General features: G+C 46.9%; 4 protein-coding genes across 6 annotated transcripts in view; 1 reads left to right on the forward strand and 3 right to left on the reverse strand.

Moving 5' to 3' along the window:
* Nucleotides 1-4,534, reverse strand: part of LOC130374562 (uncharacterized) — a 9,976-nt gene extending 5,442 nt beyond the window's left edge. The window contains exons 1-10 of one of the 2 annotated variants that reach the window (XM_056581394.1): nt 4,368-4,534; nt 4,235-4,293; nt 3,936-4,031; nt 3,705-3,832; nt 2,535-2,678; nt 1,923-2,000; nt 1,629-1,799; nt 1,204-1,300; nt 774-997; nt 211-376 (exon numbers count right to left, since the gene is read on the reverse strand). In XM_056581394.1, the coding sequence (XP_056437369.1) occupies nt 211-376; nt 774-997; nt 1,204-1,300; nt 1,629-1,799; nt 1,923-2,000; nt 2,535-2,678; nt 3,705-3,832; nt 3,936-4,031; nt 4,235-4,293; nt 4,368-4,396 (1,192 nt within the window). In that variant the 5' untranslated portion in view covers nt 4,397-4,534. The remainder of the gene's footprint in view (nt 1-210; nt 377-773; nt 998-1,203; nt 1,301-1,628; nt 1,800-1,922; nt 2,001-2,534; nt 2,679-3,704; nt 3,833-3,935; nt 4,032-4,234; nt 4,294-4,367) is intronic. The other variant, XM_056581395.1, reaches the window with a different exon arrangement.
* brf1b (BRF1 RNA polymerase III transcription initiation factor subunit b) overlaps nt 1-18,219 on the forward strand; it is a 25,840-nt gene extending 7,621 nt beyond the window's left edge. Inside the window, exons 3-19 of one of the 2 annotated variants that reach the window (XM_056581396.1) lie at nt 5,179-5,259; nt 5,680-5,853; nt 6,489-6,520; nt 6,794-6,866; nt 11,665-11,814; nt 12,136-12,229; nt 12,376-12,502; nt 12,847-12,886; nt 13,101-13,196; nt 13,578-13,841; nt 14,009-14,070; nt 14,414-14,495; nt 14,598-14,644; nt 14,842-15,122; nt 15,484-15,535; nt 15,658-15,889; nt 16,017-18,219. In XM_056581396.1, the coding sequence (XP_056437371.1) occupies nt 5,179-5,259; nt 5,680-5,853; nt 6,489-6,520; nt 6,794-6,866; nt 11,665-11,814; nt 12,136-12,229; nt 12,376-12,502; nt 12,847-12,886; nt 13,101-13,196; nt 13,578-13,841; nt 14,009-14,070; nt 14,414-14,495; nt 14,598-14,644; nt 14,842-15,122; nt 15,484-15,535; nt 15,658-15,889; nt 16,017-16,057 (1,928 nt within the window). In that variant the 3' untranslated portion in view covers nt 16,058-18,219. The remainder of the gene's footprint in view (nt 1-5,178; nt 5,260-5,679; nt 5,854-6,488; nt 6,521-6,793; nt 6,867-11,664; nt 11,815-12,135; nt 12,230-12,375; nt 12,503-12,846; nt 12,887-13,100; nt 13,197-13,577; nt 13,842-14,008; nt 14,071-14,413; nt 14,496-14,597; nt 14,645-14,841; nt 15,123-15,483; nt 15,536-15,657; nt 15,890-16,016) is intronic. The other variant, XM_056581397.1, reaches the window with a different exon arrangement.
* Nucleotides 6,400-11,271, reverse strand: btbd6b (BTB (POZ) domain containing 6b). Its single transcript, XM_056581401.1, has 5 exons — nt 11,134-11,271; nt 9,974-10,223; nt 9,584-9,674; nt 9,187-9,305; nt 6,400-9,014 (listed from the first exon to the last, which is right to left on the reverse strand). Exons 2-5 carry the CDS (start codon nt 10,159-10,161, stop codon nt 7,982-7,984), a joined length of 1,431 nt encoding a protein of 476 aa, XP_056437376.1. The 5' UTR covers nt 10,162-10,223; nt 11,134-11,271; the 3' UTR covers nt 6,400-7,981.
* LOC130374570 (activator of 90 kDa heat shock protein ATPase homolog 1-like) lies at nt 16,636-23,328 on the reverse strand. Its single transcript, XM_056581405.1, has 9 exons — nt 22,933-23,328; nt 21,855-22,045; nt 21,369-21,451; nt 20,556-20,673; nt 20,173-20,267; nt 19,621-19,776; nt 18,865-18,966; nt 18,734-18,785; nt 16,636-18,130 (listed from the first exon to the last, which is right to left on the reverse strand). Exons 1-9 carry the CDS (start codon nt 23,010-23,012, stop codon nt 17,973-17,975), a joined length of 1,035 nt encoding a protein of 344 aa, XP_056437380.1. The 5' UTR covers nt 23,013-23,328; the 3' UTR covers nt 16,636-17,972.
* Between the last annotated feature and the right edge of the window lie 81 nt (nt 23,329-23,409).

Below are 23,409 nucleotides of genomic sequence, written 5' to 3' on the forward strand. Positions count from 1 at the left end.
TGTATGTTGATTTCTTCTTTGATATATGCCTTTTCCTTTAAATGTTGTTTTTATGTAGATTTCGTCTTTGTTATATGTTTTTTCCTTTTTTAACTGTTTGTTACGTTGTTTTCTTGTGTGGACCCCAGGAAGAGTAGCTGGTGTCTTTGGCATCAGCTAATGGGGATTCGAATAAGTAAACATAAATAAACTCTAAACTCTTGGGCTTACGGTCGAGGGTGAAGGGGTGTCTGCAGAGTAGCGGGGTATCCAGGACCCTCACCAGTCGCTGTCTGGTCTCCACCTCGCTGCCGTCGTCATACAGCATGGAGAAGACGTGCTCGTAGAAGAGGAAGATGATGTACGTCTCCCTGTAGACGTTGTTCACCACCATGCTCTGGATAAAACCCATTTTGACACATGATGAAGAATTAACCCTGCATATATTCCTGTCATTTTCAAGCCACGTAATACATGGTGGGGAATCCATGTGTGGTTACGGTGACATCGCCAGAGAAAACTGTCTGAGATGTTGGTATGAGGCGTTGTTTCCTTATTCAACTTAACAATTCAGTCATTACAGGCAATTTCTGGTCTATTTAGCAGTTATGCGACAATCAGTTCATTCCACCAAGATGAACAATAGATTGATCCAACTCCACCATCCCTACCAGTTGGTACAGTCCACCAAGGGAGTGTCCCAAGATGTTGATCCATCCATGATCCATCCGAGTGGACACGACATTCCTCGTGGGTTGATTCTGGTTAAAATTAGGGCCCCTTTAAAAACTCACCCGCCTGTAGCCCCCTTCTGATCCGAAGGGTATCCCAACCTGGATCACTGGGCCATCCTTGGTCACGGCCCAGCCTCTGGCTATAGTGGTGTCCCAGTCCACCAGGCTCCCTTCCACACCCAACACGATGCTCCGACTCTCAAAGCGCTCTCCAGCCCAGACCATCGGGGGCATGACCTGGGGGGTCTCCCACAGTAGCCTTGACCCATCGAATGATCCAGAACCTGGAAAAGATTACCTTCAGAGAAGGCTTGAAGCGCCCCTATTCTACCACTGTTTTGGATGATGAATAGCTAAAATGATCAGTTAAAAAAAAAATCTTGGGACCATTATCGTCCACTCCGATGCATGAGGAATAGATCAACCTGGGGCCAAAGCATTCGTCATTTTCAATGGAAGAACTACGAATGCTCTCTTTTCAAACACATACCGACTGTACAAGACAATGAAAAGTCTGTCATGACCACAACCAGTTTCCGTCGGAAGAACAGCACCAACGTTATGACCTCAACTGGCACCCCGTGTACCTGGAGAGCAGAGGACCCTAGTCAGCTATCAACCCTATGAAGACACACTTACACCCCCCACATAGCCACCCGAACATCCACCCTGTGACAAGGCAAAGTTACCATCACGTTATTCAGCTATAGTATTTCCAGAGAGACAAGCAATGAAATGGTAGGTAGTGGTTAGCCAACCTTCTCCAAGATGCCTGGACATTAAGGGTTTGAGACCAATTAACCTATAGCCATTAGAATATCCTAATCAATTTATTTCAGTGTTGTGCAAGGCCAAACCATAGTGATCATAGAGAATATAGATTTAAATAGGGAAACAACATTTCTGGTCACTCACGTGCACAAGCTGGCTATGGGGCTGTTTGTAGGGAGAGCGAAACACAAGTCTCTTTGGAGTGGCCATAAGACTGTAGCCCAATCCCCGGGCCTCACTGGCGGACATGATGGCAAGGTCGTTTCCTGCCAGCAGAAACATCAGCTGCCAGACAGATGTAGCCGTTTTCTGAGCCTGGAGAGAATGCATTGTTTAGCTCTTGTTGGTGCAGAGGGTAGCTTTACAACAAAGCTCCCTAAATATACCAAATGGATACATTTTTTCAACTGTATCCTTGTTGGCAGAGAACATGTTTACCAGAGAAAGAACGTCTTTCTGGATCTCCTTGGAGCCACCATGATAATCCTCACAAGGCATGTCTTGATCCACACTGACCTGAAACACAAGAATACAAACAACACTAGTATCCAATGGAAAACGATCAAGCTTACTTGACACACAGGTAGACACCCATGAGTGATTTTCTCCCTATTGGTCACAGCTTGGGCCAATAGGAACACTCAAAGGGTTTTCAGGCTGCTGATGCTACTAATGTTACCATGTTTCCTCAGAGGTAAATATATTGGCTGTAGTACCTCCATGTAGTTTGAGGGGTCAATATGATGGCTGTTGTACCTCCATGTAGTTTGTAGGGTCACTATGATGGCTGTTGTACCCTCATGTAGTTTGTAGGGACAATATGATGGCTGTTGTACCCTCATGTAGTTTGTGGGGTCAATATGATGGCTGTTGTACCCTCATGTAGTTTGTGGGGTCAATATGATGGCTGTTGTACCCTCATGTAGTTTGTGGGGTCAATATGATGGCTGTTGTACCCTCATGTAGTTTGAGGGGTCAATATGATGGCTGTTGTACCTCCATGTCGTTTGAGTTGTAATTATCTTGTGGTTTTGGTGGTATAACTTGTACCTCCATGTAGTGTTCCTCACAGAGGACCTCTCTCTGGGCCAGGACCAGGGGAAGATCACAGGTCTTGGAGAGCGGCTGGCTCCACCAGTGCCCCTCGGCATCCGTCAGGATGATGTTTAGGGTGAAGGTGAAGACCTCATCATTCTGGAATGGGGGGGGGACATGTTTATTAATGCAGTGGGATAATGAATGGATAAAAGAAGAAGTACGGCCAAACCAAGATATTTTCTGATTTAAGAGAGTTCAGTATAAGATGTTGAACCCTAAAAATACATGGGTTCACTGCCCCTTTAAGGAAGAGTGTCTTGGTCAAGGGGAGGAGAGCCTTGGTCAATAGGAGGAGGAGAGTCTTGGTCAAGGGGAGGAGGAGAGTCTTGGTCAAGGGGAGGAGGAGAGTCCAGGTCAATAGGAGGAGGAGAGTCCTGGTCAATAGGTGGAGGCGAGTCCTGGGCTGTATTCCAATACCCGTACTTCCATGAGTACACTTAAAGGAAGTACACTATCTGCACTATCCGTACTCACTTGAGTACGCTAATTTTTCAGATGCGAGTGCTGTTCCAAATAGAGTACTCTGTGGTGCACTCACCGGAAATGACGATCACGACTGCCGCCGCGGCTCCTCCCCCGCAATAAACATCCCGCTTTGAACGGTGAACTCTTTACGCCTAGCAGCTATAAAAAACTATAAAAACTACAAAATGACTATTAATGCAGGCTATGTGGAAAATGCACCGACTTTGGCTCAGCCTGGCTCCGCCTCTTCCGCTACGTAGCTAAGATGGCTGCCGTTGAGTACGGAGAGTGTCCTTCGATCCACACTTCACGATTAGTCCATTTTGAGTACGGCATCCGGGTCCTTGAAGTATACTTCTTTTCGCCGGATCTGAATTGGAACGTACTGCGTACTCAAATTTTGAGTACGCAGCACGGACAGTACGGGTATTGGAACACGGCCCTGGTCAATAGGAGGAGGAGAGTCCTGGTCAATAGGAGGAGGAGAGTCCTGGTCAATAGGAGGAGGAGAGTCCTGGTCAATAGGAGGAGGAGAGTCCTGGTCAATAGGAGGAGGAGGAGAGTCCTGGTCAAGAGGAGAGTCCTGTTCAAGAGGAGGAGAAGGCTCTTGGTCCAGAGGAGGAGAGTCTTGGTTAAGAGGAGGAGCATGAACCCCACCTGGTTGCTGGTGTAGCAGGAGTAGTAGGACGCCCTGAAGGTGGTGTAGCCGTCCATTCTGAATTGACTGATGGTGTAGCCACAGCTCTGTGCATTCTGACCACTGATGGAGTGGACCACCTGGTTATCTGGACAACATCGGAGAGAAGGGCTGATGACACCATTGTTTGTATTGCGTGAGGCTCCTTGAAACCATTACAAATTTGGGCATTATGGGATTTCTCCACCAACCTACAGCCTCAAACTGAGGCGCAACTCCGGTCGCAGCAACATGAAGCCACAGGTAGCGGTCCCGACACTCGGACTCTATCGGAACCTCCCGATGCCCTGGGAACCAATAACAAAGAGTTGACGCCTTCCTGACAGGCAGCTTGTAATACAGGTAGTCTATGATGTGATGAGTCTGTTTTGTAGGCGGCTGGTTGTGTAGTAGTTTGATGAAACTAGTTGTAGTAGTTTCATCATAGGTAGTTGGTTGTGTCATTAGGTAGTTGGTAATGTGTGGGTGGTTCTAGGAAGTATTCTCGTACCTCCCTGATCTCCTGCAGCCTCTACCCTCCAGCCAAGCTCAACACAGAGCAGAAACAGTCTGAAACCACAGGAAAGGTTTCATTTCAAACACAAGAGCCAGTTTGACAATAGGTTGCTGAGACAGTGACTTACCCAACACAGATGCTAGTAAATATATCCATGGTGGGACTTTAGAGAAGAAACCAGAGATATGTGTTGAACAAACAGTATGAGTACAAACATTCACTGAGTTCTTTGCAGAAGGAGCTAACCACCCTGGGAGCAAGGTGTCATGTAAACACAAGGACTGTTTGATTGGACAAAGGTGTGGCTAATTGAACGAGATAAGGATTGATTGTTTTGTCTGGATTTCGGTTTTGGACATTTAGCATGATGACAATGTGGTTTTTAAGGAGCCTGGGAGTTTAGTAATTTTCATGTATTTCAAAATAATGATTATAGTGAAGTGAGGTTTCAGTAACAATCTGTTTTCATAAAAACCTCAAGTGTGTGAAGTGTGAACAGTTGACATCCAATGTTTGTTGACGCTTAAATTTTTGTTTTTGTTCCAAATTGTTTGTATGCTTGAAATGTTCTCATCCCCGCTTGTAAGCCACTTTGGATAAAGTAATCTGCTAAATGACAAAGTTAAAATAACTAGCAGCCTATTCATTGGACTGTACCATCTTGTAGGTTAATATGTCCATCATATATCTGGGTGGACATTCCCATGTGTGAGGTAACACATTAAAGGGGTAGATTTTCAAAATACTTTTATTAGCTGATCAACATCACAGCTGTTTGTCAAAGGGGACTTTTAAATTATATAATGTTGAAATTAGATCCAAAATGTGTGTGTGTGTGTGTGTGTGTGTGTGTGTGTGTGTGTGTGTGTGTGTGTGTGTGTGTGTGTGTGTGTGTGTGTGTGTGTGTGTGTGTGTGTGTGTGCGCGCGCGCTCCCCAGGTCCAGAGAAAGCCCCCCTTTTGGGCAGTGGTTTCCACACCAGTATTGGAAAAGAGTCACGTGCTCAGACCCTCCAGAACGGTGAGACTTCATGTCCCAAGCTTACTAATGGCTAATAGGCAGCTCGTATGACTAATGGGCTACTCATATGGCAACACGTACAGCTAACTGGTTACCCACACAGCTTACAGGCACTTCCTACAGCTAACTGGTTACTTGCACAGCTAACAGGCCCCTCTTACAGCTAACGGGCTATTCATTCAGCTAAGGGGAGCATACATGTCCTAACATGCTATTCCTACTTAGATCCTATGTATTCATAAAGCTTTTACATTCAGATTACAATCTGGCTGTTCCCATAGCTAATAGGGTATAATATGTGCTAATGGGTTATTCCTACAACTAACCAACTGCTTTTATGGTAAAGCGGTCCTTTATTATTAATCACCATCAGTATCAACAGGAGGTGTGGGAGTGATCTTTATATTCATGTGTTCTCAGGGAAGCGTCAGATCCACCAGCTGGGCAGCCAGCTGCAGCTGAACCAACACTGCCTTGACACCGCCTTCAACTTCTTCAAGATGGTGGTCAGCAAACAGCTGACCCGCGGCCGCAAGATGGCACATGTTATCGCAGCCTGCCTCTACATGGTCTGCCGAACTGAGGGGACACCCCGTATCCTAGACTGTGTGTGTGTGTGTGTGTGTGTGTGTGTGTCTGTCATGTGCATCATTTGGCAAATTGTATTTGTTGTGCAGATTCTCCACAACGTGCGTAGCGTCAGTATGGAGTTAGTGGACGAAAAAACTGTTCATGGCCACATTGGCCACACAAGTACTTAGTATAAAATGTCTCATCACAATGAACTAAGTGCTTCTGCTATTGTCTGTGGTGAGAGTGGTGAAGTGCTCTTAGGCCAAATCAGTACAACTATGTAATCCTGACAAAGGATAGGCGAGACGTTACAATGGTCTGATCAGCCCCACCAGTACTTTAATGTTTTACTATAGTCCCTTTACTGTTTCTGTGTTATGTATGGATTGGAGTGTTAGCAGGGGTGTGTCCAGGGAGGGGCCTCTAGTGGGATACGCCCCCTCCTCTAAATATGATTGTTGATTGGCTTTAAACCTGTCAATCCAAATCTAGGCATGAAAATGGCCGATCATGGACGAATTATTACACTTCTAAATAATTGTTATAAACATATGCAATGCTCTACAAAGGTGTATTATTATTGTGGGCCACCCTGACTATACTTGGTCAGCATGAGTGAAGCTTGATAGCATGCTACCTTCTTTAGCCAGCCCCAGACATGCTGTTGGACCTCAGTGACCTGCTGCAGGTCAGTTACACACCAACCATCAGGGATATTCCACACCTCAAAACTGAAACAACCTGAAACTCATAGTGCTAACCTAGCTCAACACTTATTGATGATAGCAGTCCATACTGAAAGCTTAGTTGTAGCTCAATGCTAGAAGATGGTTAAGGTCATTTTAACTCAATGCTATAAAATGCTAGCTGGTCATACCAATACCTCAATGTTTGTTAGCTGAGCATACTGCTGATTGTTCCTGTGATGAACGAGGTGCTAAGAAACGGTTGTCCTATACAGGTCAATGTCTACATTTTGGGGAAGACATTCCTTCTGTTGTCCCGGGAGCTCTACATCAACGCTCCTGCTATTGGTGAGATTAAAACGCATGAACGTTAAACATCTATTTTCATGTCTGAAACGTTCACAACAAAACCAGCAAACGTAGCTTAGAGCTGAGGCTCAGACATCTTGGAAATAAAAATAAGTTGTTTAGGTTTAGTAAATGCATGCCAGCCTGCCTATTGAGACAATAGGCAATACTAAGCGGCAAAATACCCCCCCCCTCATTTGAAATGGTGGCATGTTAAATATGTCATCAAAAACCTTTTTAACACGCATATTAAAATGCTAAAAACTGGTTAAACCACTGATCCAATGTCCTTTTCTGATTAGATCCAGAATGGATTTCTTGAGGTTGTGCAACTTGGAATTTAAAGTGTTTTTTCAAATGGATTTGTTTAAACAGATGTATCATTGCTTTTATAGCATTTCTAGTTTATTCTTTACAAATTTTAACAGAGCGTTTTGTTTTAGTAATCTGGGTTATTAGTAAATCACAAAAATAAGCACAGACATTCGTTGTTATATTCTGTAAAATCGTTAAAGTTTATGTAACACTTATGTAAAATATACAGAACAGAAGGTGTATCAGAACGGGACGAGTACACTGGGTATTTGTTGTAAACTTTGCCCTTGTTGTTTAGCCATTGCTACTATAAACCATGTTTAAAAGGTTGAATTATACTGCAGCGTCCAGTAGAGTAAAATGAATACACGTCACATGACCGTCCACCTGCCTGTCTTTCCTGCATGTTTTCCGGGTAATTTATGAAAGATCGTCGAGTTGATGTTCATTTGTAAAACATCATCTTTTGGGGGGGCTTTGGTGGACTCCCTGACACGGCAACATAAAAACATAAGCACCAGCCTAGAGATCCATGGCGCGCACGCCGCGTGGACAACACAATTCAACCTTCAGCATCATAGCGGTTTTCATTTAACCAGCAGCTCAGAGTTCAATACAGCATCAATAACAGGACAGGGCATCTCATTATAAACATCCAGGGACACATGACAAGCCACGAGGACCTGGGACTATAGATTTAAAATCCTACAACCTGGATTAAATCTGAATAAATTAATCTGTACGAGTCCACCGATGAGGTCTGAAAGAGTTCAACATTTCCCCCCATGGCCCTCCGGGGCTCAACCAAAGAAAACCAGCTCGGGGATCTGCCCCCCCTGCACGCCGGTCCCGTTGGTACTGTCCGAGGAGCACTGGAACTGGAAGGTCACCTTCCCGCACTGCACCTCCGTCACGCCCTCCTGGCCGAAGTAGCTGAGCTCGTTGCCGTCCAGCACGGCGCTGACGGTGTAGAAGGTGTCCTGCTCCACCTGCACCGGGTGCTCGAACCACACCGAGAAGGTGCTGCTCGAGCCGTCCGACAGGAACTTGGTCAGGTTCTGCGCCAGCGTGGTGCCCTGGCGCTTGAGTTCGATCTTGACGCTGTACTCGGCCTTGCCGCCGCTGGACCCGTACAGGCCCAGGCCCGCCATGAAGATACGCTTGTCCACCGCGAACTGGATGCTGTCGCAGCGCCCGCGGTACCGCCACTGGTTGCTGCGGTAGGCCGAGGACTGGAAGCGGTGGCACCGCTGGGGGCTCAGGCCGGTGCGCTGCGCCAGGGGGAACTCCAGCCAGGGCTTCTTGGCCGCCGTGAACCACAGGAAGACGTCGTGGGTCTCCTCCAGCGTCAGCACGTCGGACTGCGCCGGCCCGTCGGCGAACTCCTCCAGGGTCATGGTGGGGATGCGCACCGAGTACAGCGCCTTGCCCAGCACGGCGCGCCGGTTGGGGGCCGTCACCACCAGACCCTGGCGCCCGCACTCGGACGCCGCCCAGTCCAGCACGGCCTCGAACACCAGCGCCTCGCGGGTGTTGAGCGTCTCCCGCTGCAGGATGATCTCCAGCGTGGGCCGGTCGATCTCGCAGAAGCCCTCGGAGCGCAGGGCGAGCTCGGCCTGGGCGTCGATCACCTCCCAGCAGCGCTGCGTGAGCTCGGGCTCCTCGAACAGCCGGCTCTGGGACAGCAGCACGCAGGCGTTCTTGGCCTCCAGGCTGGTCTCCAGGAAGGTGACGCAGGCCTTGGCCAGCGCCGGCACGATGTACTTCTTGGCGGCGTACAGAGTGGCCAGAACCGTGTCCGCCTCCAGCTCGATCTCATCGCTGTACATGTATCTGGGGAGCACGAAACATACAAATATATCTGTTTTTTTAGGATGAACAGAATAGCTTACAGGCTGTCTCTTTAGCTAACAGGGTACTCAGGCATAGCTGAAGCTACCACTATAATTTGGCAATTGGCTGCATATTTATGTTAAACAGGAAAAGTGAGTCTAGATGTTCTTACTTTAACATGATGAGAAATGCGGCCGGTTCCACGTCTGGGATGAGGATCTCCATCTCTCCCTCGGCCAGGTCTCCGTAGAACATGGCCCCGAACACGGAGCTCCCCACGGCCAGGACATACTGGAACCCACCAAGAGCAGGTCAAACCACAAACTCCATCAACAGTTGTAGTCCAAAGGGCCATACAAGCCATTTTAAAACACAGTCGTTGTTGACATCACACGTGTGAGCGTCCACTCAGATGTTTGATGGTTAGATCAACCGACTAGTTGGCACAGTCCACTAGGGAGATGACAATCCCGTGGTAAATGTGGCACTTTTACAACAACATGAAGGACTCTTTATATGATGCATAGTAGTGCTAGTGTAGTACTAATATTCACGATGCACCTGGTTACCTTGTGGGCAGGGACTCTCTGGGATTCTCCTGGTAGTCCGACGATGAAGAAAACATCGGCCATATGCTCGCTGTTAAACATCAAGGCATTCCTGCCAAGAAAGAAATCCCCAGTCAGGCCTTGTGCTCTGATTCAATAACGCACGACAGGGGCCCTCGCCCTTTTCATAACGTAAAGTGAAATAAGCAATAATATCAGATTTCATTCAGACCTTTTAATTATAAGTGAGAGATTAAACGTTTCACTTTCTCTATTCAGTGAAATTATACATCTTTTATACAAAAAAAGAGAATTCTGCAACCCAATTTGTCCCCTTGCAGCGGCCCACTTATGGGGTGCGATCAACAATTTGGAAACGTCTGTAAAATGATGAGTCTACATGTGGTCTACCTTTCTCTCAGCGTGGGGTGGGTGGCCTGCCAGCTGCTGGGCTGGCCGGTGCTGCTGGCGCTGGGCTGGGGGTCGCTGGGCGTGGGCAGCGACTCAGGCTCCGACACCTGGATGAAGCTCTTCTTGTTCGACTCAGTGCTGCTGGGGAGACTGGTGTTGAGGCTGCTAGGGTACAGCTCGGCGGCCATCTTTGATCTCTAGTTCACCATCTCAGAGCATTCTGGCCGGTTGTCTCTCTCCTTGTCAGGATCTCTAGGGAGAGAATAAACATTAAATATCGTCATCTCTTCTTCTGATTGACCTCAAGGAAATCTTAATTTAAAGCAAAATATATTTCTTATACTTCGATTTTTGTTAGTAAGAAGCCCGAACAGCAGATATGTTGGGGCATCTTGCTCTAGGATGCCGAGGATGGCCAGGGACATTGGCTATTGAACCCACAACCTTTGGTCTGGGTGATGAACACCCTGACCTTAGCCACTACAATGTGAAATATATATAAAAGAGACATTTACTGTAGAGATGTGTTCCTATCTGAAACATATGACATTGGATAGGATATTGCCGTGTCAGCATGAACGTCAGCAAAAACGATACAGTAGATCGAACTCAGTTTAGCGCTGTCAAAATATGACTGACCAATCAGATGGACGGAGGCATCCAACATCAACGAATGGCAAAGCTTCGTCTTCGGTTAATGGTTTTGTTTACTAAAAATGCACATCTATCAACACAGGATTGCTTATCGTTGTGAAACAGTAGTCTTATTAAAAGTCACTTGTTGAAGTACGACAAGAGGAGACTTACTGAGTGGGAAAACAAACGTATTTGTCATCTTTTGATACGAACACAGCGCTTAATCTGCATCGTGTGTCCAGCAGTACTAAGCAGCAGCATGGTTCACGGGCCTCAACGGTGACAACCAGAGAACAGACTTACAAATAATAAATTATTAACTTTAATAGTTAGACAACCGTTAGATATCTTTAATACGAAATCATTACAATTGCAGAAAACGCGTCGGAGATAGTCGATAACCAGAGGACATTAATCACACTCCGCATCAATCATATCATTTAGGTCTGGGGCTCTTTACACCGATCATTTACACATTTGATTGACATATGAGAAGGTATTTTTTAATATCGGTGTATTCTTACCTTAACACGGCGCCAACGAGTTGATTGTCACAGGATGAAACATTGATGTTTAGTTAGCAGGCAGCCATGTTAAAGCCAGTCGCAGTGAGCAGCAGGAGGGCGGGGTTTACTGCTGGCTCCCCCGGGCCAGTTCCTTGGCCGGCCGCCAGGGCTGTTCACTCGAAAGTCCGCAGAAATGCCTTAGTGAGAAACATGAGTTTGTGTTTCAGTTTGTTTGCCAAGCAAAATAATGTCATTCAAAAATGTATATTAACCCATATTATGAGTATATCACTGGCTTGTAATCTTACTTGACACCCACAAATGTGGGTTTCAAGGCAGACACCCACATGGAATGATTTTATAACTAATATATTTACAAAACAATAATCTCTTTTGGGTGCCATGGAAGCTTTCATCCAAAGTGTCTTACATATCGTAAGTGCATACATGTCTTATCATGGGTGACCCCAGTGTAATGTAAACACAGGGTCGGTGTGTTCAAGTGTAGAGGAGGGCAGGTTGTGACCGCCCCCTCCCCTCTCTCTGCAGACCCCTGTCTCTACATCCCGCGCTTCGCCCACATGCTGGAGTTTGGGGAGAAGACCCACCAGGTGTCCATGACGGCTCTCAGGCTGCTCCAGAGGATGAAGAGGGACTGGATGCACACTGGACGCCGGCCGTCCGGCCTGTGTGGAGCAGGTAACCCACCAAAGAGTACAAATGTTAAGCCTCATCAAATGAGCCTCATCATAAGCACCTTTCCACTTATCCTACCTTGTTCTTGTTGTTTATACTCCTTTTTCCTTACCCCACCTTTGGCCCTCCATCTCATCTCCTTTCTTCCCATCTCATCTCCTTTCCCCTTCCTCCCCTCTCGTCCTCTTACCTCCTCTCTCTTCTACTCTGATCTCTTTCTTCTCTTCCCCCTTCTTTCCCCATTACCTCCCTATCCCTCCCTCTTCTCTGTTATCCTTCCTCCCCTTCCCTCCTCTCTCTATCTTCCTGCTCTCCTGGTCGCAGCACTCCTGGTCGCAGCACGGATGCATGATTTCCGGCGTACGGTGAAGGAGGTGATCGGGGTGGTGAAGGTGTGCCAGGCGACTCTGAGGAAGAGGTGAGTTTTGAGCCAAATATGTGTTACCCTGATAATAAAACCTCTGCATGTTGAGATTTAAAAAGGGCTATGACCTGTTGATTCCTGTTCACGCTGTCGACCGACCCTCCTAGCCCAGGGTGACTCCGTTCTCCTTCTCCTGTCAGACTCACAGAGTTTGAGGACACGCCCACCAGCCACCTGACCATCGATGAGTTCATGCGCGTGGATCTGGAGCAGGAGTGCGACCCTCCCTCCTTCATCGCCGGTCAACACAAGACCAAGATCCAGCAGGTGGGTCTGTCCACCTGGCCCTCACGGGGGCAGGTTAGACCCCCGGCCACAGAATGGTTCTTGGTTAGAACCTCAATCACTGCAGTTACCTGTAGTTCCCTTGAGCAAGATGTCTCCTGTTCCCTACCTACTCCTTACTGACAAGTATCTAAAAAGTATTAACTGTAAGGAGCTTTGAATAAAAGCGTAAGCATTATGTCCTGCTTTTAGAAGAGTTCCACTAAACCGGTCCTCACCCCTTCACCTGTCTCTCTCTCTGTCTTTCTTTGTCTGTCTGTCTGTATGTCTGTCTGTCTCTCTCTCTTTGTCTGCCGCTCTTTATTTCTTTCTGTCTCTCTCTACAGTTGGAGCATGAGTTGGCTAAGAAGCTGAATGAAGTCGAAGGTGTGTCATATTTTTACACGCACACACACACACACACACACACACACACACACACACACACACACACACACACACACACACACACACACACACACACACCACTTCATTTCAATGCTTTGATTGTTCTCAGTCTCAGCTCGTAAGGGGCTCTGGGGAAAAGCATCTGCTAAATGGCGTTGATGTAAATGTGGCGGTGTGTCCCCCCTTCCTCCAGGGGAGATCAGCGGCTACCGGGACGAGATTGAGACGGAGCTAGCCAACAGCATGCCCAAGCTCAGCGGGATGTACAGCGCCTTCGCCAAGCACACAGGTCCCTGACACCCCCCTCACCCCCCTCCCCGAGGCACACACAGCCTATAGAGCACAGTCTTAACCCCCTGCATAAGTCCTCATCACCCTGGTGGCTCATTATTAACCCAGTAGGATTGTCCTTCTAAAACCAGTACCTTTTGCAGTTTAACTTCTATCCATCCAAACCCATAGGCTGTTGGTCCCGAGCCCAGCAGGCGTGTAGACCCCGACCCCTCCAGACCCAGTGTTGGGTCCCGGGCAGTGTTGCCAGATTGGGCCAGATTGGGCCTGCAGCCAGTGATGCCAGATTGGGAGGGACATTTTGGCCACATCTGGCAACGCTGGTCCCAGATCAGAGGGGTTCCAGAAGAACACCCTCTGACAGCCCCTCTCCCTGCAGAGGTCCCAGACGAGGAGGAGGAGGAGCAGCAGGAGGAGGAGAAGAAGCTGGGCCTGGCCTTCGGCCAGCCCGAGGGCGAGGACATGGAGCTGCAGGTGGCTGCCCAGCAGCTCACCCAGGACTTCCTGTGTCAGGTGCTGGAGGAGGTGGAGCAGGAGCCGGGGACAAGGCCGTCAGGGGGCATGCCGGGGTGCCGGCCGTGCTCCCAGTCGCTGAGCTCCATCCTGGGGATCGGGCGCCCCGTCCACGTCTCCCCGGTGGAGGGTAAGACTGATACCCTCTCTCTGGGGCTTCTCTCGAGCACGGGGACACACAACACATACACTGTGTGTGTGTGTGTGTGTGTGTGTGTGTGTGTGTGTGTGTGTGTGTGTGTGTGTGTGTGCGTGTGTGTTATTGAGATCTCCCCTTGACTCCAGATTTGTTCGCAGACGCCCAGTCAGAGAGTGGGGAGCTGGACCTGGAAGGCATCGATGACCAGGAGATAGAGAAGGTCTGTACCTGTGTTATGCATTCCATTACTACTTATGTTACCTCCCATAACATATGATGTTCATTAGCAGAGAATCAAGAACCTATAACGTTGTTATTATGTGTCAGTGTTTGAATGGTGCCCTATGCTGTGATTGTATGTGAGGGTTGTGTATTTAATATGATGAGTTTGTATTTGTGTGAGGGTTGTGTATTTAATCTGATAAGTTTGTATTTGTGTGATGGTTGTGTATTTAAAATGTTAAGTTGTCTTTGTTTGATGGTTGTGTCCCTACATGTGTTACAGTTGTGTATTTAGTATGTTATTTATGTCTAGCATGGGATGTGTGTTTCCTTTCCCGCAGTACATCCTGAACGAGCGCGAGGTGGAGACCAAGACGGAGCTCTGGATGAAACAGAACGAGGACTACCTGAAGGAGCAGAAAGGTCAGAGGTCGCCATGGCTGACAGATATATCTCCAACTGCAACTTAATAGTCCACTCCCTTTCCTAAGCACAAGACTTTAAGCCTCCCTCCTCTGTTTTTAGAAAAGGAATTACGAATAATCAAAGAAAAGGAGCTGGGAACCTATAAGGTACGTGTGTGTCTAGGTGAAAGTGACTTGTGTTGGGTTCTTCCATTATATTGTCATTTTGGGTTATATCGCTTCAGGTGAAGATGTTATGGTGTGTTGTGTTGGGTTCTTCCATTATATCATGTTGTATTATATCTCTTCAGGTGAAGATGTTGTGTTGTGTTCTTCCATTATATTGTCATGTTGTGTCTCTTCAGGTGAAGAAGAGTAAGAAGCGCGCTCCCATCCAGGCGGCCACGGCGGGCGAGGCCATAGAGAAGATGCTGGAGCAGAAGAGGATCTCCACTAAGATCAACTACGAGGTCCTGAGGGACCTGAACCAGGGGGGCAGTGGACCCAGCAGCCCGCCCCCGCCCCCGCCCCCCTCAGAGTCCTCCTCCTCCAGCACCTCCACTGGACGCCCCCGACCGCCTCGCCGCAAGAAACCCAACCGCAAGACCAACAGCCTGGCCGCCACGGCCAGCATCATGGGGAAACGGTAGGGACAGCAGAACAGCATCATGGGGAACCGGTAGGGACAGCAGAACAGCATCATGGGGAACCGGTAGGGACAGCAGAACAGCATCATGGGGAACCGGTAGGGACAGCAGAACAGCATCATGGGGAACCGGTAGGGACAGCAGAACAGCATCATGGGGAAACGGTAGGGACAGCAGAACAGCATCATGGGGAACCGGTAGGGACAGCAGAACAGCATATAAGGAGTGTAGAACAGTATTATGGGTCATAGGCTAGAACAGAAGAACAGCATTATTGGTCAATGGTGCGGTCAGAAGGAGGATCTCATCTGACCGCAGCAACGATAAGAGGTGCAACTTAAATGTGTTCTTTCTCCCCAGACTCCGTCCGTTAGTGTCGTCCATACCAAAGAAGAAGAGAGACACGTCCCAGGTCAGCTAATGTTGCTTACTCACGGCAGCTAGTTGACTACGACTCACTGCAGCCAAAAGACTACAACCACCTCTCTAATTTCTCTTCCCCCCCCCCCCCTCCTCCATCACACCTCCTGGCAGGTCAACCGGCCAACGGCTCCTGGGCAACCGGCTCCATCCACCCCATCCACCCCACTCCCTCCAGGCACGCCCCAAACAACAGACACACCTCCAAGACAAGCTACACCTCCACAGCTAGCCACGCCGCCCAGGGACGCCTCGACCGCTCGTGAAGCCACACCCCCTCTGGAGACTTTGGAGGATGAGGAGGCGGAGCCTTGTGTCAGCGTTATGCAGCTGATGGCGGGAAATGGTGCGTAGAACTCAGTCTATTGATACTATAATAATAATTAAAAAGTAATTTGCAGCATCAACATATTTCACTAAGGTTTGTTCCAGTCTAATATTGTTGTCTGTCTCTCTGTCTGTCTGTTTTTCAGAGTACGGCTGTGACACGGAGGAGGAAGAGGAGTTCTTTTGAACCGATTCTCCTGACCTTTGACCCCAGGACCGTCCATTCTAGGTCAGCACTTCGTAGCGAAGCATCGGCTGGTTTCCCTTGATTCTGATTGGCTGCTGGCCAACCAGAACCAACCTCCACCCACACTCCTCCATTCCATCACAGACTGTTGACAAGTGGACTTTGAATGTTGTTTTTAATGTTTTTAATGTGCTTTTAAATGTATGTATGTTTCTAAGGCAGCTGCTTGTTTCATAAGAACTCCTACTTTGTGTATATTGTGTATATTCTTCAAGTACTGATAATATTATGGACTACATATTGTTTTGAAATGTTATGTACTTCTCTTATGTAAGAGGATTATTTTTAAATATGCAAACGTGTAATTTATTTTAATGCACATTGGTTTACAGTACTATACTGTGCACTGATATGCTTCACTGTGTACTGATGTAATATTTGCAGCGTTCTACCCTCAACCAACAGACATGGAAGCACATCTTTCTCCTGGTTTAGAAGTGAAATTGATTTAACATTCCCAAGTGTTCCAACCTTAAAGGGTCATTAACACTGGACCAAATCTTCTCTGAAAGTAATAATGGACGAAAACATGCAATCAGGTTTATCTTTGTCATCAGGGCAAATCTTCCCAGCCGTCTCTGACCCCGCCTCCTTTGTAATGTCAGATGATCTTAGGCCCTCATGTCCGTTGTCGTGCATTAAATGGGCATTACTCAATAGAGGGCTCCTGTCTCTTTTCTCTAAATACAGGCCGACAGACGTGTCAGAGAATCAATCAGTCTTCATTTAAATTAGTTGACTTCAAATGCATGCAACTGCAACCCCACTCCTCTAGAGTAGGATTTGATCTTTAGGGGATTAAGCCCAAAATAAGGTCTACATTTTAGTCACATCGGCAATGGTTCATCATGCAGGCTACTCACTGGGAGGATGGGGGACATCCAGGATGTGGGTGATTTCTGCCCACTAAATGGGGTCTAAAATCTCTGTTGCTGTAGAGGATGAATTTGTTGAAGGCAAAGTAGACCGAATAGACACCCCTAACGACGTGATGAGAATGTTTTGTTGTCTTGTTTAATTGCACACAATGTCTTGCAGGTCCTGGTCCAAAACGAACTAGCGTACACCCCCGATGGTTCACTGCATCAAAAGCTTTGGGAACCCCTTAACTATGGTTCCCAGTTCACATTCTTGTTCCGTGGGTATTTGAAGAGGACACATTATAATCCTAGTCTTGACTATTCTCAGTGTACAGACGTAAGTAAGACGGATGCTTCCTTTATACCAAATCATGACACCGACCTATTTCAAATTAACCTGTTCACCTGTGGAATGTGAGCATTCCTCACCTGTCCCAGCTTTTTGGAACATGTAGCAGACCTCAAATTCTAAATAAGTTAATATTTGCAAAAACAACAACAAAGTTTATCAGTTTGAACATTAAATATCTTGTCTTGGTAGTGTATACAATTTAATATAGGTTGACAAGGATTTGCAAATTATTGTATTCTGTTTTTTATTTATGTTTTACATAACGTCCCAACTTCATTGGAATTGGGGTTGTACATTATGTTACATGCTAGTGGGACAGCAGGGCTATCTCACTAGTAAAACCTGACCAGTTAAATATGACTTGCTTATCCAAATATCCCCTGCTCTCAGTAGTGCTGGTAGTGTTGATAGTCAATAGAGTGTCAATATATTATAGGTAGAGTGCTATTGTACCTGTTGTCAATAGAGTTCCAGGAGTTTGTCCATTCAGTGTTGTGTTCTGGCAGTGCTATTGTGTCCGGACAGTAGACTGTCTGTAGTTTCAGTAGCGTGCTGGTACACTGTGTGTCTGTGTCCTGGTGTCAGTTGCGTAGTACATCAAGAGAGAGTCTGTTGAGCCCCGGGATCATCAGTAGGGTGAGGCTCAGTAGCCGAAGGTCTGTTTGATGGCTTTAAAGTAGTATCTCTTCCACCCCTCCTTGGTCCGCTCCTCCTCCCCAGAGGGGACGCCCTGACAGTCCAGTCTGAGCTCCGTCTCGTCCCCCACGCCCTTCAGACGCAGAGTGATGGTGGCGTAGTGCTCTAAACAACAAACAAACACAACAACAACAACTCAATCCACAGAACCACAAGGCTTCTGTTGCAGGTGTATAGGCAAGGCAAGGCAAGGCAACTTTATTTATATAGCACTTTTCATACACAAGGCAGACTCAATGTGCTTCACATATAAACATTGTCATACAATAAAATAAAATAATAGATAAGTAAAAGAAAACATATGCAAAGAAATGGGTAAAATAGAAAGTTAAGAAGGCATTTTAGCATTAAAATGGAAAATAAAGGCAAAGTAAAAAAGAAAAGTTAAGAATAATAGCACAGTAATTACAAACTATATTTTCCTCTTGCAACTCGAGAGATATTCTATTCATCCCAAAGGAGGAATTTGCAATATCAGGTTAATGTAATAATATTGGGATGATATAGAATTTAATACCATGTAATAACGAGATGATGATGTAATGATGTTATTTTTAGGCTCCAACAATGAAAAATAGATAATTCCTTCTGAGAAAGCTGAGATGGATGTGTGTGTGTGCGTGTGCGTGTGCGTGTGCGTGTGCGTGTGCGTGTGTGTGTGTGTGTGTGTGTGCGTGTGCGTGTGCGTGTGTGTGTGTGTGCACATACCACTTGGCCAGGTCTTGAATCTCCACCTCATGACAATCTTTTCATCTGGAATCTGTTGACGAACCATCTAGTTGTGAGTACTAGCCCTAGCACTTCTTAAAGTGCAGTGCTGTTAATATTCAGGTTCTCACCAGCTCAGAAAACTCTCCGTTCACGTTCCCGTCCAACATCTGGAACTTTCCTCCTCGACAGCCGTCCACCTGGGCCGCTGAGAGGGTGAAGACCTGCACAAACTGCACCGGGGCCACGGGTTAGGGTCTGGCTCTGGACTAGTCTACACATCACACATTAAGTCATCCAGCAGAAGCTTTTACCTTCAGCGGTATACAGTGATTTCAGCTGCAAGTCATTCAGGAGCAGGAAGGGGTTATGGAGCATCTTACTCTACGATGCCTAACCTTGGAATGTGGACAGTGGGCATCAAACCCAAAACCTTCTTACGAGGGGTCAAACCCTATAAACAAACCACTTGACCAACCTGCCCTTAAGGTTTATTGTAATATCCCACCAGGGCCTAAGTTGTTTACAGTACAATTTAATGAAACACACCACTGAAAACCACAGGGGTTTACCTCACCTCATCACATCTCATAATTGTGGTTGTAGTTATGCCCTTCTGGTCATTATTTAGTAATTAATCATGATGTTATTTGTTATTGTTTGGAGAAATTTTTGTGTTCGGAACTGCCAGAGCGTTTCTCAAGATAGACGTGGCAGAACTGAGTTTCCAGTAGCCTAGGTTATGGTACATAAAAAACTTGCATGATGCATTCTGATGTATAAGGCCAGCACAGCGGCTGGCCTGTAGGATGTAATGGCTGAAAGTGTACCGCCATAGGCATTGTTAATGATACCACGCTGAGTAACCAGGGCGGCGATGTTCTCACCTCCTGGTTGATGAAGGTGCGGTACAATTCATCGGGTGACGTGAGGAACGTCTCCTTCAGACTGAAGCTGCAGGTGGAGATCCTGACCCCTGCAGTACTGCCGCTCCCCTGCTGGGGGCCCTGGGGCACAGCTTTGGCCGGCACACTGGAGGAGATCTGTGGAGCCACATCGACGCTACTCAGTGATACTGTATCTGATAGTTAGAAAAGGCCAAAGATACTCCTGCGTTGAATATCCACCGGCGGGCGACCCTTTTTCGTCTTTCCTTCTGCATTCTTCGGTTCATGCATAACCAACTAGACGAAGACCTTCACGTATATGTTCATTGGTACGACACATCCTCCCGTCACCAGACAGCGCTCAGAGGCAGCAATGTAGAAACCATCCATGCAACTGTCGCTATTAAACACAAACACCACCTCTACATACACTGTGTGCATCCCCTCAGGCTCGAGGCAGTAAGTTGTGTTCCAGCAGTAAGACCTGTCAGAAGTGTTTCCGTCAGTAAGAATCCGGCCGTTAGAATAGAGAGGAGGGGGTTCATCTCCTACCTGAGTTCGGCTGGTGGTGACCTGTTTGGGCGTGGGCGCTGGTGGAGGCTGGCCGGGTCCGCTCGCCGTAGGAAGGATCATCCCATGAGAGAAGGCTGGAGCACAGACACCAACGGGTCAAAGACCATCTACTAATACTAGTGCCCCTTCAGGGACATCCCCAGATGGACCTGAGTATCCATCCCTAAATCCACTACCGGACCTCCTACACTGTGGTTGATTAATGGAACGGTGGTTACGGGTATGTCCATATTATGGGCAGATTGGTTGGATGATAACAAACCTCAGACCTGAAGATGCGGTGAGGCCAAAAAGGGCTGGGATCCTATTCTAGATGCTGGTGTCTGTATCTAAACCATCTGGGTGATTATCTAGAGGCTCACCTGATTTGAGGAGGGTCACGTATTCTCCCAGAGCTTTGCGGACCCTCTCGACCCCCTCCTTCTTCATCAGCCCGAGGAGAGGCGTGACCGGTTCGTCTTTACACAGACTCACCGAGATCTGCAGCCACAAACCACACAGTCACCAACACAGTCAGAAACAAACAATCACAAACACACAGTCACAAAAACACAGTCACAAATCACAGTCACAAACACACAGTCACAAACCACAGTCACAAACAAACAATGACAAACACACAGTCACAAAAACACAGTCACAAACACACAGTCACAAACACACAATCACAAACACACAGTCACAAACACGCAGTCACTAACACACAATCACAAACAAAGTCACAAACACACAACCACACAGTCACAAATACACAATCACCAACAGTCACAAACACACATCACAAACACACAGTCACAAACACAGTCACTAACACACAGTGAAAAACACACAATCACAAACACAAAATCACAAACACACAATCACAAACCACATGTACTGCCAGGTAAGGTATTTTTCTGAGATGTTGGTGCAATGAAAGAAAGGAGATACTAAATAAAGCTGCATAAGGATATCACAAAAATATATGTAATATATTATATATGTAGTATAATTATAAAGTGCGCAGTAATAACTACACATATTTTATATGTAACACTTGACTAACCCAACTCAGGGTACATAAGACCTCTTACCTACCCCACCTATGGAAGCACTCAACTACAGCCCACTGGTATCCTGGTGACTCTAAGTGCTTGAGCGTTCTACTGTCTAGAAGCCCGTGTGAGGAGGCTTACGTCCAGGTCATCCATGTCGTTCTCATCAGAAAGGTTTGCCACCTCCAGCGTTCCTTTGTACTTGATACCGATGGCGGTAGTTCCTGCAACACAGGGGGCAAACATGCAGTGAGAGGCCTGCTCAGACACTGCTGCTATAACTATGTTCGTAACAGTCCTTCCTCTTTAAGTTGTTGATTTAAAAAACGAATTACATGCGGAATGTAGTTTCACTTTAACTCTATAAGACTTTAAAATACATTACAATCAGATGAGGAGCCATGGATACTATAACCAATGACTGGCACATCTCTCTGTGTACAGAACTGATTTGTGATCCTCAACCCCATTTGTTAAAGATCGCTCGGGATGAAAGCATCGGCTAAATAACTAATTGCACCTGTAAGTGTAACTTTAGGCCTATCCAGTAGAGAGGCTACAGAGGCAGTTGAAGACATAACCAGGTAACTAACCAAGCCAGACGACTCACTTAACCTGGTGACTCACCCATCCAGGAGGCTTTGATCACCCACTCGTAGAAGAAGATGAGTTTCCCTTTGCGGTTGTTGATGGAGGCCTCTCCCTCCAGCTTGGTGACATCCGTCAGCCGACAGCTGGCCCCGTCCCGCTCCACCCGACAGCCCACCAGGAGCTCCGTCAGCTTGTCTGTGGACCAGGCCGTCACATCGCGCTCCGTCCTGGGGGGGGAACACACACACACACACACACACACACACACACACACACACACACACACACACACACACACACACACACACACACACACATACACATACACACATATGAAGCCATCAACCCATATACACACAAGAATACATATACTGATATACATACAAAAACATATAACATACATTTATGCATACCAAAAAACATATTATATACACACAGAAATACATACACATATAAACACATGTAACATATGAACACGCAAGCACATAGCACACACATACACCGACACACACATAAACACACACACACACACACACACACACACACACACACACACACACACACACACACAGACACACACACACACACACACACACACACACACACACACACACACACACACACACACACACACACACACACACACACACACACACACAACCACAAACACATTGGTCTACTTACGCGTGCACACAATGTAGACACGCGCGCGCAAACACAGCGGGCAGAGTTGGACCCCACAGACTCAGATATAAATATCTCTGCATGTGCTTACCAAGCTGCGCTCCTAAAATAACCTTCTGGATCCTTCTGCTCTACTACGACCACCAGCCGGCCAGAACCCCGTCTTCGCTAAGCAAGGCTACAAACATAGTCAGCTAACGGATCATAAGAACTAGACACAACTTTAAAAGGTTTTGCCATGCAGCAATCTAATCAGTATATTCAGGAGGTACTGACGCCTATAGTAAGACGTCTAGATGTTGAAACCACCCAAACAGCAGCACCTTCCAGCAGGTGATAGCACACTATAAAGGGTTGTTGCGTTAAGTTGTTTTCTCTACGATATGAACGTAGACTCAAGTATTCCCACATCCTTTAGTTTTCCACTCACCAATGCCAGTTATTCACGTTGGTCGCGTCGGACCGCTCCTCTACTATCCAGCGGGGGTCCCCTTCTCCCCACTTGGCCATAGCCGCACCAAAGTTTCACTGGTTCAAAAAAACACTGGCAAAAATATAAAAAATAAATAAGAGAAAACAATAGATCAAGTATCCCAACACTTCTTTGGAACAGTGTACAGGAATTGTTTCCAGTAAGGCAGTGTCGTCCTATAATAATACAATAATCCTTATAATTATCCGTAGCCTCTGCCCAAATGTATGAAAGGTTCTTCCAATGGTGAAAGTATGTTAACAAAAAAATGAGTTATTCCATTTATCGTCAGCGCGTCATTTATATATCTGATCCCCTCGCCTCCTCTCGCATGCAGCACTGCGCGTCACCGGCCGCACTGCGCGTCACCGGCGCCGACAGCTGCCCCCCGCCCCTCCTTCTGATGTACAATAACTATACAAACTCAAAAGGATA

The sequence above is a fragment of the Gadus chalcogrammus genome, chromosome 21 (genome assembly GCF_026213295.1).
Source record: "Gadus chalcogrammus isolate NIFS_2021 chromosome 21, NIFS_Gcha_1.0, whole genome shotgun sequence".
Classification (NCBI taxonomy): Eukaryota; Metazoa; Chordata; class Actinopteri; order Gadiformes; family Gadidae; genus Gadus; species Gadus chalcogrammus.

What these genes read in the sequence shown, in the direction of transcription:
- LOC130374570 (XM_056581405.1), bottom strand. Translation starts at nt 23,012, where the DNA reads ATGGCCAAGTGGGGAGAAGGGGACCCCCGCTGGATAGTAGAGGAGCGG. An exon ending in TCACCACCAGCCGAACTCAG is followed by an intron (nt 19,777 to 20,172) that starts GTAGGAGATGAA and finishes GTGGCTCCACAG; the next exon opens with ATCTCCTCCAGTGTGCCGGC. An exon ending in ACGGAGAGTTTTCTGAGCTG is followed by an intron (nt 18,786 to 18,864) that starts GTGAGAACCTGA and finishes GTTCGTCAACAG; the next exon opens with ATTCCAGATGAAAAGATTGT.
- btbd6b (XM_056581401.1), bottom strand. Translation starts at nt 10,161, where the DNA reads ATGGCCGCCGAGCTGTACCCTAGCAGCCTCAACACCAGTCTCCCCAGC. An exon ending in AGAGAGTCCCTGCCCACAAG is followed by an intron (nt 9,306 to 9,583) that starts GTAACCAGGTGC and finishes GGTGGGTTCCAG; the next exon opens with TATGTCCTGGCCGTGGGGAG. An exon ending in GCATTTCTCATCATGTTAAA is followed by an intron (nt 9,015 to 9,186) that starts GTAAGAACATCT and finishes CGTGCTCCCCAG; the next exon opens with ATACATGTACAGCGATGAGA.